This window comes from Triticum aestivum, chromosome 4A (assembly GCF_018294505.1).
Source record: "Triticum aestivum cultivar Chinese Spring chromosome 4A, IWGSC CS RefSeq v2.1, whole genome shotgun sequence".
NCBI lineage: Eukaryota > Viridiplantae > Streptophyta > Magnoliopsida > Poales > Poaceae > Triticum > Triticum aestivum.
Window position 1 is genome coordinate 518,888,540 of NC_057803.1, and position 19,176 is coordinate 518,907,715.

The 19,176-nt window shown below is 43.5% G+C and overlaps 1 protein-coding gene across 1 annotated transcript; it reads left to right on the forward strand.

The window, feature by feature from the left end:
- Positions 1 to 12,774: 12,774 nt before the first annotated feature.
- LOC123082193 (uncharacterized) lies at positions 12,775 to 15,631 on the forward strand. Its single transcript, XM_044504575.1, has 5 exons — positions 12,775 to 12,922; positions 13,010 to 14,566; positions 14,672 to 14,773; positions 14,876 to 14,965; positions 15,113 to 15,631. The coding sequence occupies exons 2-5, from the start codon at positions 14,556 to 14,558 to the stop codon at positions 15,258 to 15,260; spliced, it is 351 nt and encodes a 116-aa protein (XP_044360510.1). The 5' UTR covers positions 12,775 to 12,922; positions 13,010 to 14,555; the 3' UTR covers positions 15,261 to 15,631.
- Positions 15,632 to 19,176: the final 3,545 nt, after the last annotated feature.

Below are 19,176 nucleotides of genomic sequence, written 5' to 3' on the forward strand. Positions count from 1 at the left end.
TACATGCGAAACTGCTGCAAACAAGGTGATGGATATGTCTCCGTCGTATCTACTTTTCCAAACACTTTTGCCCTTGTTTTGGACTCTAACTTGCATGATTTGAATGGAACTAACCCGGACTGACGCTGCTTTCAGCAGAATTGCCATGGTGTCAATTTTGTGCATAAATAAAAGTTCTCGGAATGACCTGAAAATCAACGGAGATTATTTTCGAAATATATACAAAATATTGGAAGAAAGATCCATGCCAGGGGGCCCACACCCTGTCCACGAGGGTGGGGGCGTGCCCTACCCCCTGGGCGTGCCCCCTGCCTCGTGGGCCCCCTGATGCTCCCCCGACCTCAACTCCAACTCCATATATTCGTGTTCGGGGAGAAAAAAATCAAAGAGAAGGATTCATCATGTTTTACGATACGGAGCCGCCGCCAAGCCCTAAACTCTCTCGGGAGGGCTGATCTGGAGTCCGTTCGGGGCTCCGGAGAGGGGAATCCGTTGCCATTGTCATCATCAACCTTCCTCCATCACCAATTTCATGATGCTCACCATCGTGCGTGAGTAATTCCATTGTAGGCTTGCTGGACGGTGATGTGTTGGATGAAATTTATCATGTAATCGAGTTAGTTTTGTTAGGGTTTGATCCCTAGTATCCACTATGTTCTAAGATTGATGTTGCTATGACTTTGCTATGCTTAATGCTTGTCACTAGGGCCCGAGTGCCATGATTTCAGATCTGAACCTATTATGTTTTCATGAATTTATGTGAGTTCTTGATCCTATCTTGCAAGTCTATAGTCACCTATTATGTGTTATGATTCGTTAACCCCGAAGTGACAATAATCGGGATACTTACCGGTGATGACCGTAGTTTGAGGAGTTCATGTATTCACTATGTGTTAATGATTTGGTCCGGTACTTTATTAAAAGGAGGCCTTAATATTCCTTAGTTTCCAATAGGACCCTGCTGCCACGGGAGGGTAGTAGAAAAGATGTCATGCAAGTTCTTTTCCATAAGCATGTATGACTATATTCGGAATACATGCCTACATTACATTAATGAACTGGATCTAGTTCTGTGTCACCCTAAGTTATAACTGTGACATGATCGATCGCATCCGGCATAATTCTCCATCACCGATTCATTGCCTACGAGCTTTCCATATATTGTTCTTCGCTTATTTACTTTTCCGCTGCTAATGTTACAATCACTACAAAACCCAAAAATATTACTTTTGCTACTGTTACCTTTTGCCACCGTTACCACTACTATCATATTACTTTGCTACTAAATACCTTGCTGCAGATATTAAGTTTCCAGGTGTGGTTGAATTGACAACTCAGCTGCTAATACTTGAGAATATTCTTTGGCTCCCCTTGTGTCGAATCAATAAATTTGGGTTGAATACTCTACCCTCAAAAACTGTTGCGATCCCCTATACTTGTGGGTTATCAAGACCATTTTCTGGCGCCGCAGCCAGGGAGCATAGCTCTATTCTTTAAGTCAGTTGGGATTTATATCTGCTTATCGTTCTGAAGAACATGAAATATCCAAGAACCAAGATTTATCCCTCAACTACGAGGGGAGGTAAGGAACTGCCATCTAGCTCTACACTTGACTCACCTTCTGTTTTGAGTAAACTTGCGACACCTACACCTGCTATTCATTCTGATATGTCGCATGTTATTGATGATGCTACTTCTGCTATGCATGATACTTATGATGAAACTACTTTTATGCTTGATACTACTCTGCCACTTGGTGAATTTCTTGATGAACAACTTGCTAGGGCTAAAGAGAATGAAATTATTGAAACTGATAATACTGATGAAAGTGATGATGAAGATTCTCCCCCTAGATATGAATTGCCTGTTGTTCCTAAGGGTTATGTTATGGATGAAGAAACTACTAGAGACTTTCTTGCCTGTTGTTCCTGAGGGTTATGTTATGGATGAAGAAACTGCTAGAGACTTTCTTGCCTGTAATGATAGAAGTGATCTTAAGAAACGATTAGCTAAGCTTAAAGAAAAGTCTTTGAATGCTAGAATGAAATATGATCCTACTTATGCTACTTCACCTATCTTTATTACTGATAAGGATTATGATTTCTCTGTCGATCCTGAGTTAATTACTTTGGTTGAATCTGATCCTTTCTATGGCTATGAATTTGAAACTGTTGTGTCACATCTTACTAAATTAAATGATATAGCTACCCTGTTCACTGATGATGAGAAAACTCGCTATTATTATATCCTTAAATTATTTCCGTTCTCATTAAAGGGTGATGCTAAGATATGGTTTAATTCTCTTGATCCTGGGTGTGTGCGTAGTCCGCAGGATATGATTTATTACTTCTCTGCTAAATATTTCCCCGCTCATAAGAAACAAGCTGCTTTAAGGGAAATATATAATTTTGTGCAAATTGAAGAAGAGAGTCTCCCACAAGCCTGGGGGAGGCTTCTCCGATTACTTAATGCTTTGCCTGATCATCCTCTCAAGAAAAATGAAATACTTGATATCTTTTATAGTGGACTAATCAATGCTTCCAGAGATTACTTGGATAGTTGTGCTTGTTGTGTTTTCAAGGAAAGAACTGTTGATCAAGCTGAATTGCTATTGAATAATATGTTGACTAATGAAATTAATTGGACACTTCCTGAACCAACTCCTAAGACAACTCCGAAGAAAATGGGTATTCTATTTCTCAGTCCTGAAGATATGCAAGAGGCAAATAAATCTATGAAAGAAAAAGGTATTAAAGCTGAAGATGTTAAGAATTTACCTCCTGTTGAAGAAATACATGGTCTTAATTCATCACCTATTGAGGAAACACACGGTCTCGTTAACCCAACACAGGTAGTAAAGGTAAATTCTCTCTATAGATATGATAAAGCTGAAATCCCTCCTGCTAAGTTTGCTAGCCAATATTTGGATGAATTTGATAACTTTATGGTTAAGCAAGAAGATTTTAATGCTTATTTTGGTAGACAACTGAAACACAATGCTTATCTGATTGAACACTTGAGTGATTATATGGCTAATGTCAAAGGTGAACTTAAACTTATTAGTAAACATGCTTTTATGGTCACCACTCAAGTAGAACAAGTACTTAAAGCTCAGAATGATTTGCTCAATGTATTGAATAGTAAGAATAATGACTTTGCTGTTAGAGTTGCAACTAGAGGAGGTAAAGTGACTTAGGAACCTTTGTATCCTGAGGGCCACCCTCAGAGAATTGAGCAAGATTCTCAGAGAATTAATATTGATGCACCTAGTCCTTCTAAAAGGAAGAAAAAGAAAAATGATAGGACTTTGCATGCTTCTAGTGAACCTGTTATTGACACACCTGAGAATCCCAATGATATTTCTATTTCTGATGCTGAAACACAATCTGGTAATGAACATGAACCTAGTGATAATGTTAATGATGATGTTCATGTTGATGCTCATCCTAGCAATAATAATGATGTAGAAATTGAACCTGTTGTTGATCTTGATAACCCACAATCATAGAATCAACGTTATGATAACAGAGACTTTGTTGCTAGGAAGCACGGTAAAGAAAGAGAACCATGGGTTCAGAAACCCAAGCCTTTTCCTCCTAAACCATCCAATAAAAAGGATGATGAGGATTTTGAGCGCTTTCCTGAAATGATTAGACCTATCTTTTTGCGTATGCGTTTGACTGATATGCTTAAAATGAATCCTTATGCTAAATATATGAAGGATATAGTTACAAATAAGAGAAAGATACCAGAAGCTGAAATTTCCACCATGCTTGCTAATTATACTTTTAAGGGTGGAATACCAAAGAAACTTGGAGATCCAGGAGTACCAACTATACCATGCTCCATTAAAAGAAACTGTGTTAAAACTACTTTATGTGATCTTGGAGCCGGTGTTAGTGTTATGCCTCTCTCTTTATATCGTAGACTTGATTTGAATAAGTTGACACCTACTGAAATATCTTTGCAAATGGATGACACATCAACTGTTATACCTATCGGTATTTGTGAGGATGTGCCTGTTGTGGTTGCAAACGTTACTATTTTAACAGACTTTATTATTCTTGATATTCCCAAGGACGATAGTGTGTCTATTATTCTTGGAAGACCCTTTTTGAATACTGCAGGGGCTGTTATTTATTGCACCAAAGGCAATTTTACTTTTCACGTTAATGGTAATGAGCATACTGTACACTTTCTGAGGAAACAACCTTAAGTCCACAGTATCAATTCTATTGGAAAATTTCAACAATCACTAGTGGAGGTTTTGAATTTCTCTTCCTACTGTCAAGAAAAAATATGATATTCTTATTGTTGGGGATGTGCATATCCCCGTTGAAGTAACCTAGTGTTATTCGAAATTCTCCGATTTCATGTTATTTGAAATGAGTTTGTTAACAAGACCCGATCAACCTCGTTAGAGGATTCCTTTTGATGAGCATGAGATGGATGAATTTAGAAAACACAACTCTATGTACCCTCCTTTTACTTCTGTTATTTATATTAAATAAAGAAAAATAGTGTTTTCTGTGTGTTTTCTGAATTATCCGTGCAATAAAAAATACCCCGAAAATAAAAGTTCTCCAAATGCCCTGAAAATTAAATATGATTTTTTCTAGAATATTTGAGAATATCTGGCACTGAGAACACACCAGGGGAGCAAGCACCTGGCCACGAGGGTCTAGGGCGCACCCACCCCGTGGGCGCACCCCCTGCCTCTTGGGCCCATGGTGCCCCCTCCACTTATTCCAGCTACCACACACTCCTTCTTCCTCCCAAAAAATCACTAGCTAGCTCAAACCCGAGTGCTCATTTTGCTGCCATTTTTGATCTCCTAGCTCAAAGCTCCATTCACAAAACAACTTTGGGGGATTGTTCTTTGGTATGTGACTCCTCAAATGGTCCAATTAGTTTTTGTACTAGTGCTTTATTCATTGCAAATTTTTGCTGCCTAGGTGACGTTGTTCCTGAGCTTGCATGCCAGATTTATATGATCAAAAGTAGTTTTAATGCATGATATAGCCTGTAGGCACTTGTAGGGGTAGTTGCTATCTATTTTGTTGAGTTTGGTTCACTTTTATTTTTGAGTTGCTAAAAATTTCAGAAAATTTCAGAAAAAGATGAAGAGATTTTTGAGGGGCTCATCAAGCTGAAGCTCGAAGGATAAGCAAAGTGAGGAGGATAAGAGGCCCAAGTATAAGCTCCCTCGCACCATGGAGGTTCGGCCTTGTGAATGGCCTTGTGATGATTTCTTGAGAGCAACCGGGATTTATGATGATTTCTATGAGTTGGGTGAGAATACAGGCCTTACCGCCTTCCTCCACGACCAACGCGAACAGTATCTCTTACTCACCAATATCTTTGTGCAAAACTTTCATTTCCATGCTAGGAGCTCACCACCTTTAGTGGAATTTTATTTATATGAAGAGCATAAGGAGATGTCACTTCGTGATTTTTGTCTGGTTTGTTTGATCCCTTTTGAGAGCAGTGTAGAGGAACCACATCGCGATGATGTGGAAGGGTTTATTGACACAATTGTTGTAGGGGAAACGAGGAAGGTTTCCGATGCAAGAATTACTAGCATACATTTTCCAGATTTACGTTACTTTGCAATATTTGCTAGTAGATGCTTAATTGTTCGCGGAAACTATGGCAACCTTAGTGCCCCTGATATTGTTATTTTGTGCCATGCCTTGTTCCGTGATGACACATTTAGTATGGGTGCTATTGTTGCAAAGCGGTTAAATCTTAACTGTACTAAGGGCCCCATCTTGGGAGGTATCTTCGCCTCACGCCTCGCTGCGCATTTTAACATACCTATTAGAAATTATGAAAAAGAAGAAAAGTTGCTGCCTCCTGTTTTTGTAGACTATAAGAGTATGGTAGCACATGATTTTATCGTTAAGAATAAGGAAAAGATGTTTAAATACAAGCTGATTTTTGATAAAAATCACCCTAAAACTATCACTTTGCCTGCTCCTTCTTTGTTTGACATATCTACAGGCAAGTACCTTGGTCCGCCAGAGGCCATTCACGCCTACCGAAACCCCACACCAGCTACAAAGCCAGATCTGGAACCACAATTTGTTCCTTCACGACAGTCTGTTTACCAGTGGGATCCGGAGGAGATCGCCAACCAGTGGCAACCCGATGCTCCTTCTCAGTACGACCCCAACTATTACTTTGGATATCCGCCAGGCCAGTCATGGCCATAGACCAACTTAGGCCAAAAGCCTAAGCTTGGGGGAGTACGTATCTCTCACCGACATTACATTCCCGTTCACACACTCATGCTAGTTGTCGCTGCTCATACTTTTTCATTGTAATATCCATGCTAGTTTATTTCCCTTTTTATGCTTTCTTCTTGTGTGTTTAATAAACCTTAAGAAAAACCAAAAAAATAATTAGTTGTTGCTTTTAGCTAGTTTACTTTCCATGCATGTAGTAGTAATAACTAAAAAGAAAACCCAAAAAGATTTCTCGTTCTTCTTTTGCTTGTTGGGAGCTTTCCCGTGTAAATAGTTTTATTTCTTTTCTTGTTCTTTGGGGGTCGAGAGGAGAAGACCATGATTAAAATGTTGAGTGACTCTCATATGTATTATTGTTGACCTAACAAAGAGCCCATATTACCTTGTCTTCTCTCTTGAATTGAATGCTTGCAGATTCCAGCTTGGTCCAATGCACGTGCACTATTATTATTTTCCACACTATTTGGTCATGCAAGTGAAAGGCAATAATGATGATTATATGATGAACTTATTGAGATGAGAAAAGCTAGTATGAACTCGACTTCTCTTGTTTTTGTAAATATGATTAATTCATCGTTCCTGATTCAGCCTATTATGAAAGAAACATGTTTGCAATGACAATTAGAGATTGTAGTTGCTTATACTATGCTTAATTAGCTAGGAGTTTATAATGGTTTACCTTGCGTGCCAACATATGCTATTAAAATGGTTGTGATGTGGTATGGTAGGGTGGTATCCTCTTTTGAATGATTCGAGTGGCTTGACTTGGCACATGTTCACACATGTAGTTGAAGCAAATCAACATAGCCTCTATGATATTTATGTTCATGGTGCATTATATCCTAATCATGCTTGCATTCAGTGTTGATTAACTTTAATGCATGTTCATGACTGTTGTCACTCTCTAGCTAGTCGCTTCCCAGTCTTTTTCTAGCCTTCACTTGTACTAAGCGGGAATACTGCTTGTGCATCCAAATCCATAAACCCCAAAGTTGTTCCATATGAGTCCACCATACGTACCTATATACGGTATCTACCCGCCGTTCCAAGTAAATTTGTATGTGCCAAACTCTAAACCTTCAAATAAACATTCTGTTTTGTATGCTCGAATAGCTCATGTATCAACTAGGGCTGTCTGTATCTTCCATGCTAGGCGGGTTATTCTCAAGAGGAGTGGACTCCGCTCCTCACTCACGAGAAAATGGCTGGTCACTGGGATGCCCAGTCCCATGCATTATGCAAATCAAATAAAAATAACAGAAAACAAAACTCCCCCAGAATTGTTGTTAGTTGGAGGCAATCGTTGTTTCGAGCAAGCCATGGATTGATGCTTGTTGGTGGAGGGGGAGTATAAACTTTACCATTCTATTTCGGAACCGCCTATAATGTGTGTAGCATGGAAGATATCGATATCTCTCGGTTGTTATGTTGACAATGAAAGTATACCGCTCAAAATATTATTCATATCTATTGCAAAACCGAGCTATGGCACCTCTACAAATCCCTGCTTCCCTCTGCGAAGGGCCTATCTATTTAATTTTATGTTGAGTCATCATCCTCTTATTAAAAAGCACCAGTTGGAGAGCACCGCTGTCATTTGCATCCATTACTGTTAGTTTACATTGAGTATGACTTGACTGGATCTCTTTTACCATGAATTACAATGTCTAGTAAGCCCTTGATCTTTAAAGGTGCTCATCATTTATGTTTTGCGGTCTCAGAAAGGGCTAGCGAGATGCCATCTTGTCATATCATATCACGATTATTTGGAGAAAGTGTTGTCATCCGAGATTTATTATTATTGCTCGCTAGTTGATTAAGTCATTGATATGAGTAAACATGAGACCTAAGTGTTATTGTGAATATGGTTAGTTCATAATCTTTGCTGAAAACTTGAATGCTGGCTTTACATATTTACAACAACAAGAGCAAACAGAGTTTGTAAAAGTTTTTCTTTATAACTTTCAGTTTATCAACTGAATTGCTTGAGGACAAGCAAAGGTTTAAGCCTGGGGGAGTTGATACGTCTCCGTCGTATCTACTTTTCCAAACACTTTTGCCCTTGTTTTGGACTCTAACTTGCATGATCTGAATGGAACTAACCCAGACTGACGCTATGTTCAGCAGAATTGCCATGGTGTTATTTTTGTGCAGAAATAAAAGTTCTCGGAATGACCTGAAAATCAATGGAGATTATTTTTGGAATATATAGAAAATACTAGAAGAAAGATCCACGCCAGGGGCCCACACCCTGTCCACGAGGGTGGGGGGCGCGCTCTACCCCCTGGGCGCGCCCCCTGCCTCGTGGGCCCCCTGACGCTCCACCGACCTCAACTCCAACTCCATATATTCGTGTTCGGGGAGAAAAAAATCAGAGAGAAGGATTCATCGTGTTTTACGATACAGAGCCGCCACCAAGCCCTAAACTCTCTCGGGAGGGCTGATCTGGAGTCCGTTCGGGGCTCCGGAGTGGGGAATCCGTCGCCATCGTCATCATCAACCTTCCTCCATCACCAATTTCATGATGCTCACCACCGTGCGTGACTAATTCCATCGTAGGCTTGCTGGACGGTGATGGGTTGGATGAGATTTATCATGTAATCGAGTTAGTTTTGTTAGGGTTTGATCCCTAGTATCCACTATGTTCTGAGATTGATGTTGCTATGACTTTGCTATGCTTAATGCTTGTGACTAGGGCCCGAGTGCCATGATTTCAGATCTGAACCTATTATGTTTTCATTAATATATGTTAGTTCTTGATCCTATCTTGCAAGTCTATAGTCACCTATTATGTGTTATGATCCGTTAACCCCGAAGTGACAATACTCGGGATACTTACCGGTGATGACCGTACTTTGAGGAGTTCATGTATTCACTATGTGTTAATGCTTTGGTCCGATACTCTATTAAAAGGAGGCCTTAATATCCCTTAGTTTCCAATAGGACCCCGCTGCCACGGTAGGGTAGTACAAAAGATGTCATGCAAGTTCTTTTTCATAAGCACGTATGACTATATTCGGAATACATGCCTACATTACATTGATGAACTGGAGCTTCTGTGTCACCCTATGTTATAACTGTTACATGATCGATCACATCCGACATAATTCTCCATCACCGATCCATTGCCTACGAGCTCTCCATATATTGTTCTTTGCTTATTTACTTTTCCGCTGCTACTGTTACAATCACTACAAAACCCCAAAACATTACTTTTGCTACCGTTACCTTTTGCCACCGTTACCACTACTATCATATTACTTTGCTACTAAATACCTTGCTGCAGATATTAAGTTTCTAGGTGTGGTTGAATTGACAAATCAGCTACTAATACTTGAGAATATTCTTTGGCTCCCCTTGTGTCGAATCAATAAATTTGGGTTGAATACTCTACCCTCGAAAACTGTTGCGATCCCCTATACTTGTGGGCTATCAGTGATCACCCTAGGAATAATCCTAGTATGTATTGTTTTGCATGTTCATCCAATGCCAGTGATACAGGAATTCGAACTAATCGAACTAAATTCATTCATACATGGTCGGATTTCATATAAACATGCCGGATTTCATTACATTTCATACATTCTTCAACTAAAAGGGGTGCACTGGAGGTATAATTAATTAACCTAATCTACCCACTGTGTCCGGCTGAGCCGAACAGAAGCTTATTCTCCAGTGGACTGAGCTTCAGTGACTTAACCGCTGGTGCAGTTGCGTAACTGACATGTGGCCCAGATGCCTATTGGTCCCACGTGTCAGTGACCCAACTGCACCAGCAGTTAATTAACTGAAGCAGCGTCCTTCTCCAACATAGCTCTCCGACTCCACGACGGTGCCAAGAAGCTAATCGTCCGTCAATGGTCAACCCGCCTAGCTTGGCCTAACCGGAGGGTAGCAGCAGTGGCCTTACTTGGACCCGAGCGGCGGCGACCTACCGTTTTCTACTGTTCCTCGTTTTCTGTGTGGCACGGCCTCGTTGTTAGCGGGGCGGGCCTCGACGGAGCCGGTGATGTCCTTTGTCTCGTTGCCGGCGGGGCGGCGCCTTGGCGGAGCGAGGGAAATCCTCCCCCTCATTGCCGGCAGGGGGCCTCGGCTGAGCCGGCGATGTCCTCTGCCTCGTTGTTGGCGGGGCGGGGCCACAGCGGAGTAGGGCCTCGCCGAAGCCGGCGAGGCCCTCCGCCTCGGTGCCGGCAGGGTGGGGCCTCGGCAGAGCCGGCGGTGTCCTCTGCCTCGTTGTTGGTGCCGCGGTGCCTCGACGGAGCAAGGCCTCATCGACGCCAGCAGAGCGGGGACTTGTCGGAGTCGGCATTGTCCTCTGCCTCGTCCTCGGTCTCGCCAAACAGCGCCTCGCCCACTTCATCGGCCTCTTTGTAGGCGGTCGCAGCCTCCACCACATGCATGCGGTACCGCCAGCGCTCGAGGCAGCCCTCGCGGGCGGAGCGGTACGAGTCGAGCAGCGCCTCCTGCTCTGCCCGTTCCGTGGCGATCTGCTCCTTTTCCTGCACGTACTCCTAGAGGAGATGGTGGTTGTAGGCGGCATCAGCCTGCGCCTCCCGGAACTGCTCCTCACGCTTCTGCCTCACCGTGTCCATGTATTGGGCACGAAACTCGCCCATGGTCATGGTGCAATGCACCAGTGAGGATGGCACGGAGGAGGGGGTTGGCGTCGGATCATCGACTACTAAGTTATCCATTGGGACATCGTTGTCCTCTGGCTGCCTGCCGGACAGCCAGTCGGTAGCAATGGCTGCCATCTCCTTGTGGTTCATCGTCCGCCCGTCCTGAAGAGCGTTGGAGCATGAGGAAGCCATGGTGTGCAGTAGTGGTGTGGACAGGAGAAAGGGAACTGAGGCGGATGACTGCGGCTATGGCCGGCGTAGCAGTTTATATAGCAATGGTGGGCGACGGAGGGACAGACATGTGGCGCCGGAGTAGCTGCCTCGCAACCGCATATCATTTATGTGAGAGAAAATTCCTTATATAACACTGTTTTAAATATTGGTTCCCTATTTAACACTCCAATAAATTTTCTTCCCTAAATAACACCAAGTGTAATTTTTTTCCCTTTCTAACACTTCCGTCAAGTCCGTTAGCATATGCCGTTAAGATCTGGATTGACTGATGTCAGTATTTTCTCGTTGGACGAAATTACCCCTTTGAGGAAAAAGAAAACTAGAGACCAAACCGGTCTCTCTATTCTCTCCCGACCCGACTCTTCTCATCCCCTTTCTTCCCAACCCTAGAGGCGGCAGCGGCGGCGAACCTCCTAGACCTAGCGGCGGCGACGGAGGGCTATGGATGGCGGCAGTTCTGCAGATGGAGACGGTGCCGCGGACGACGGCCATGGCGCGGCTGCGGACGATGGCCATGGCGCGGGTGCGGACGTGCTTGCCGATGGCGCCGGCGGGGCTGAGGATAGGTCAATCCACGGCGTCGGGCTAGCCTCGGGCTGCGGTGGGGTTGAGCCAGCATCGGGCCAGGCCGGAGACTCGGCTACAGCTGGCTCGGGCCTGGCCGGTGGCTCGGCTGCAGCTGGCTCGGGCCAGGGCGCGGCAGTGGCTGGGGTCTCCGGCGAGGGCACGGCTGGGTCGTTCATGGCAGCAGCTTCAGGCCAGGGAGGTACTCAGTTGCCGCTAGCAACATGGGCGTGTCCAGATGGGTAAGGGCTAGTCCATCTAGTAGCAATTATCATGCATAGATTGTGCTAGTTTGTGTAGCTGTGTATTTGAGGAAGAGATCTTTTAACTTAATTTCTGTTAATGATCAGATTGTCTAGCAATACTCATGTATAGGTTTAAAGCAAAGTTTAAAGTTGTCTTTTAATTCACAGGATGGATCCAAATTCGAGTTATTTGCTCAAAATTAAATTGTTTGGCAATCCAAAAAAAGCTCGAAAGGACATAAGATGTTTTTGTTTTGAGAAGGTTATCGATTGTGACTTGACAAATTATAAGGATTTGGTCGAGTCAATTGTAGAGCAGTACCCGCCGCGTTATTTGGAAGTTGCACATGTGCAATATTATGACTATGCTCTTAAAAACTGTCCAGAAGTAAAATCTGACCAAGATTTGATGATTATGTTTGTAAAACACTCGGAGACAAAGATGCTGCATATGATTATTGCATATTGTGATCCCTCGGAACCATATGAGCCTATCACCGAGTGGAATGAACCTAATAGCAATATAGAACATGAGGATGATACTTACCTTCGCAACCCAAGACCTGAGAATGAGCATGTTGGTGTTGATGAGGAGAATATGTATGAAGTGGACGAACCTATGCCCTTAGATGTGGTTCTTTATCGTAATAAAGAAAAGGATGATGAAGTAGAGGCGTCTGAAGTAGAGGAGTCTGAAGTAGAGGACGATGAAGTAGGGGAGTCTGAAGTAGAGGATGATGAAGTAGAGGAGGATGAGGAGTGCCATGAGGCAGAGCATACTCCACATGTAGAGTATGACAAATTAGACCCTCCAATGACAAAAGGCTTTACATATCCCAGCATGAAAGATTTCAAGTTGGCACTTTCTCAGCATGCAATCAAACATGAATTTGAGTATAATACCGAGTATAGTACACCTCATCGGTTTAGGGGCTATTGTTCAAGACAAGATGCTGATAATTGTCCATGGAGGATACATGCTTCTACGATGGAGGATAAGTGTACTATAATGGTAATTGTTTAACTCTATTCATTTGTGAACATTTATTGCATAATTGTCAAGTGTTTTTAGCTAATTACCTCTATCTCTCTTTTTAAGGTGAAGAAAAACCCATGTGGTCATGATTGCTCTAGTACAAGAAGGAAAAACAAGATGAAGAATGCAACCAAGTTTTGGATATGTGATAAGGTGAAGGATTGGCTGATTGAAGATGCTACTCTCGGAGCGAAGGCATTGCGCAAAAAGATTAAAGAACACCACAAGGTTGACATCCACTACAAGAGGGTATATATGGGTAAGAAGCTAGCTCTGAAAGAACTATATGGTGATTGGGATAGCAGCTTTGACAATTTGTATAGGTTTAAAGCACAAGTTGAAATATCTTGCCTTGGTAGCATAGTGCAGATTGATCATTACACTATAAAAGAAAAAAATCAGGTTTAGAAGGTTCTTATTTGCTTTGAAACCTTGCATAGATGGATTCCTTAGTGGTTGCAGACCGTATTTGGCAGTAGATAGCACATTCTTAACAGGCAGGTTTAAGGGGCAGCTAGCCAGTGCTACTGCTGTAGATGGCCATAATTGGATGTATCCACTTTGTTTTGGAATTTTTGATTCCGAAACAAATGAGAACTGGATCTGGTTCATGCAATTGCTTAGGCAAGCCATAGGATCGCCAAGGGGTTTAGCCATAAGCACTGATGCTGGGCAGGCGGTGATGACAGGGGTAAAGGAAGTTTTCCCAGAGGTAGAACATAGGGAATGCATGTTTCACTTGGTGTCAAACTTCAAGAAAAAGTATCACGGAAAGGTATTTGATGACCATCTTTGGGCTGCTGCTTACTCATGGAACAAGTATATATTTGAGAAAAATTGGGTTGCAATGGAGACAGCAAAGCCAGCGACAACTACATAACTTAGGAAGTGGCACACTAGGTTGTAGACTAGGATTCAGTTCTCAACCATTTGTAAGGTGGACTATGTAACCAACAACCTGGCAGAGTGCTTCAATAAATGGATTAAGCACCACAAGTCCTTCAACTTGGATGACTTAATGGACAAGCTTAGGCAGATGATTATGATCATGTGGAATCGAAGGAGAAAAGTAGCAAAGAAGTTAGCTGGCTTATTAATTTTGCCCCACATAATGAAGAAGTTGAATGCAAAGAGTAGAGAGTTAAACTTGGAGGTGGTAGAAAGCTCGGAAGAAGTTGCTGAAGTTACTCAATTGGGAGGCAGCGGGTTTAGGTTTGTCGTCAACTTGCATGACAACACATGTTCTTGTAGACAATGGCAAGTTTCCGGCCTTCCTTGCAAGCATGCTCTAGCATTCATCACATCACTTGTCAATGCACATATACAAAATTATGTGGACTCATATTACTCCATTGACATGTTTAGGGCAGCTTATGGCCAACTAATCCCTGCTATGTGTGACAAGACCCAGTGGCCTGAATCTAACCATGGATTCTTCATGCATCCACCCTTGTTAAAAGCTGTAGCTGGTCGGCCCCAAACTGAGAGGCATAAGGGTTGTGGTGTGAAAAAGAGGAAAAGTGGCTAGCACTTGTGCCCTATTTGCAAGGAATACGGGCACCATTGGCATAAGTGCAAGAAGGGTAACAAAGATGACATTGCTGCTTTCATGGCTGTGAGGTAATCAACTATCCATTCTACTCTCCTATTGCATGTTAACTACTTTCTTGCATTATTGTTTGTAATCACCTATGAATGTTCACTACTTTCTCATTTCTTGTGTAGAGAACCACCAAAGAAGAGGAGGAAGACTACTAAAACATCCGAGTCATCCATTGTGCCAAGAGGTGATGACGCGCCGACAGCCGCTATGTATTTTCCACCAAGGTTACCTATTCTACACCAATGCTTGTTCCAAATAATAACTGAGTTTTTATTTGTGCCAAACGAAAACTGAGTTCGATTTGTATGTATTCATGCAATCCATAGCCAAAACTTGGAAACTACAACCAAGAGGAAGGGAAAGCATAACCAAACATTGGAGACTACAAACAAGAAAAATGCAAAAGGGGGGAAAAGGTAACCTTTTTTGTTTCTGGATTTTAATATCACATATTATGCATAGTTGATATTGTTGTTTGCTGCCATACATGTATCAAATATATCCATATGTATTGTTGTCATACATGCACTACAATAATTTGACAGCCATGTTGTTATTTTAAGGGCCACAAGGAAGATGGAGCTTGCTAAAAAGGATCAAAACAATCTGATGGTTCCATTTGACAGCCCTGCAATGGGCACTAGAAGCAAAAGAGCTTACCCAACTAGCCCTGCAATGGGCACAAGAAGCAAAAGGCGGCTCAGCTTGTGAACTCCATCTAATTTCTTTCACTTAATGTCACTTTTGTTGCTGCTCATGTCATGTTGTGTGGACTTGGAGTAAGGTATGTGAACCTGGGTATGATGTGAGCCACTTTTGGGTTGCTAATATGATGTATGTGTGGACTTGGAGTAATGTATGTGAATCAGGGTATGATGTGAGCCACTTTTGGGTTGCTAATATGATGTATGTGTGGACTTGGAGTAATGTATGTGAACCTGGGTATGATGTGAGCCACTTTTGGGTTGCTAATATGATGTATGTGTGGACTTGGAGTAATGTATGTGAACCTGGGTATGATGTGAGCCACTTTTGGGTTGCTAATATGATGTATGTGTGGACTTGGAGTAATGTATGTGAACCTGGGTATGATGCGAGCCACTTTTGGGTTGCTAATATGATGTATGTGTGGACTTGGAGTAATGTATGTGAACCTGGGTATGATGTGAGCCACTTTTGGGTTGCTAATATGATGTATGTGTGGACTTGGAGTAATGTATGTGACCCTGGGTATGATGTGAGCCACTTTTGGGTTGCTAATATGATGTATACGCATGATATATGTGAGTCATATATGTGTACTTGGATGTGAGTCTGGATGTATATGGAGTGCCTCATGCCATTGGCAAATTTGAAAGGTGTGTGTTGAACAATATACATATGAATTGTGTCACAGGTTCTGCACAATTTTGAATTAAATTTCGAAATAAAAAACTGTCCAGAATTGCATGTTTACAAGGAAAGTTCTGCCCAGTTTTGCAATTAACAGCAGGAAAAGTTATTGATCCCCATGTGAATGATTTTGATCACAAGTTGCATTAGGGGTAAGATCGTCTTTTCATGTACCATTTAACACCGTTAGTACTCAAAATAGACGGAAGTGTCACAAAGGGAACAAATTTTAGCATTGTTGTTAGATAAGGAAGAAAATTTTTTACGGTGTTAAATAGGGCACAAAAATTTAAGCGAGTGTTAAATATGGAATTCTCTCTTAATGTGAGCGGCAGACGGACGGACGGACGACACTTGTGTCGTTTGAAGGCGAAGCAATCGCCTGCACCAGGAAGCAGGGCGGGCGGTGCTGACCGTTTCAGGCGGAAAGTGCGCGCGGGCGAGGGAGGCGGTTTGGGTGGGCCACGGCAGTCAGACTCGTGCTTGGCAGCGGGTCGGTCCAGCAGCCGGACATGCTGGCTCGCCAGCGAGCTCGCCGAGCTGAGCGTCGACAATCAGACGATGGACGTAGCTTCCGACCAGGAGCCGGCGCCACTGTCCAAGCCAGTTCATGCCATGGTCACCATAGAGCAGGTGCGGCCGCATTTCGATGCCCTAATGGCGGAAGAGCTACCAGCGCAGGAGGACCTGCGCTGCAACCTCCGCCTCCTCAACGAGCACTGGTGAACAAGCGAACGACAATGCCGTCGCGGACATGTGGCCATATGATCCTGGCTTCCCGAATGAACAGTGGGCGTTGTATCGGACCATCCGTAGGGCCCGCGAGGCCCTCTCCGTCGTCCTTCGAGTTGTTGCGCTCGCTGTGGCACCGCCGTCTCGCGTTATCAGCATGGTCAATGGACATGAGGAATGAGGAGATGACTTTACTTGGAGAGGATGACAGTGGGGACCCACCAGGGCCATAGCCGCACGTACGCAAGTGCCTCCTTATTAGATACAACTATAATATTTTTTGCTTCCTCCTGGTTTCCTGACATCATGATCCCACACCATTTTCAACCTATGTAGTCAATCAACGAGATAATTGCACAAGGAGCGGTCGACAGATGGGACCAAGCAGCTCGAGCAGTATTTGTGTTTTTGAGGTGTGAGCACTGCAGAGTTTTTCTTGAGCGATGTTTTCGTTGTTGTTCAGAGGAGAGGAGGGTATTAACTGGGCAGGCTATGGCCCATCTAGCCCAGGCCAGATATCTAGCCCAGATATTAATTTTTTTCAAGCTGAAAATGGCTAGCCCAGCTATACTTTTCTTGAGGAATACCCAGACAAGGTCAACTTGTTATTCTCCGCCCCATTACGCTGTAAATCTTTCCAAGGAGGGATGCATTAGGCTTAACAAGGAAATGAGCTTTAAAAAATAATAAATGGGATGCCATTATAAAAACTGCGCAGTAACTATAAAAATACACCAAACACGTAATTAGTTTATATTTCTTTTTGGATTTTGAAAATTTTAATTTCATTAATTCTTGCGCGCGCAATGTTTCGTTGGAATTTTTACGTAATACAAATTTATATTGAAATTGTATTTAATCTGACTAGAAATTTCGGGATAAAAATATTTCGGATCCCATCAAAATGTGGGAAATTTTTATTGAATTCTGTTTTGAACGGTTGGTTGAAATTATTAATCGTTGTCCTAGCTAGAAAATGGGTTGTACTTTTAAACAAACTATAAATGAGCTATAGTAAATTCCATTAGAATTCAAAAATGGGTTGTACATTCTTGCAAATCGCAAATGGGCTATAAGTTCTCTGCCACACACTTGTGGGCCTACTAAGTTGATGTGTCCCCTAAAAAAGTAAGTTGACGCGTATGCAAGGTTTTGTCAACTTATAGTCAACACACAATTCTAGCAGCAGTGGTCGTTGGATGTACATCCAACAGATGTCGTGCTTCTTCTTTAATCTCGGATATTCTAGCTTCAGCCGCCCAAAAAATGATTCCTCCTCCTGACATATGGGCACACCATTTCGGAGGCTGGCCCGTGGGCCTATTAAGTTGACGCGTACCAAGGGCTTTGTCAACTTAGTCAATATAAACGATTCTAGCTACAGAGACCGTATGATGTCCATCCAATGGCCGTAGTGCTTCTTCAACCTCTGGTCTTCTTGCTTCAGCCGCCCAAACCAGCACCGATGAGACTGCTTGCTCCCGCCTCCCGTGGCCGGCTGTGCTGCCGCACAGGCCGCACCGCGCCACCCTACTCCATTGCTGGCCAGGCCATTCCTCTACTCACCCACACCTCCTATTATTTTTCGATGACGGCAGCCAGACCAGTAAACCCTCGTACTCCCCACCAAGTGGGCAACCACTGCTGAGTCTTCCCTGGCTCCGTGCCGTTCCCTTCCTAGTGCTCTCGGCGCACTGTGGTCAACGTGGTCAACGAATGACATCCATCGGACGTGGACTGTACATGGAGAGGCTGACAGCTGGGTCCACGGCCGCACACAAGGAAATGCCTCCTGATTACGTACAAAATAATGATTCCTCCACCTGACAGCAGGGACCCACCAGATGGGCTACCGTATTTCGCAAAAAAAATGTTTCCCCCTGACTGCTGGGACCCACTAGCTACATCTTCGCACGCAAGGAAGTGCATCCATATTACGGGCAAAAAAAATAATGATTCACACCCTGACTGCTGGGACCCACCAGCTACATCTTCGTACACAAGGAAGTGCCTCACAGTCGGACCCACCTGGTCAAAGTGTACGTAGCATTGTCATTCTAGTCGCGAACGTGTACATACGGGCGGGGACTCAAACGCCTACTCGCGCATACGTACGACCAGGGCTTGTGTACATGGCTGGGTCAGAACGGAGAAGCTGCGCCGTCATCATGTTCATGGGGAGGCAACCGGCTGGGTCAGAACAGAATGCGTCGTCATGTTCATCGGGAGCCAACCGGCTTGGACGGAACAGTCGATGGAAACGTGGCCCGGCGTACCGTAGAACGGAGGAAACGGCCTTGTGTTCGAACGGCCACGGTCGAAACGGGATCCTGTTCATCGGAAGGGGTCTGGTGTACCGCAAAACGGAGGAAACGGACCTCCTACGGTGGAAACGAGTTCCTATAGATCGGGAGGGGTGTGGCGTACTGCAAAACAGAGGAAACGGACTTCTGTTGGAGCGCTACGGTCAAAACGGGGGTCCTGTTCATCGGGAGGGGTGTGG

Coding starts and splice junctions, on each gene's coding strand:
- LOC123082193 (XM_044504575.1), top strand. Junction 14,774..14,875: donor GCTATGTATTTTCCACCAAG/GTTACCTATTCT, acceptor TGCAATCCATAG/CCAAAACTTGGAAACTACAA. Junction 14,966..15,112: donor AATGCAAAAGGGGGGAAAAG/GTAACCTTTTTT, acceptor TGTTATTTTAAG/GGCCACAAGGAAGATGGAGC.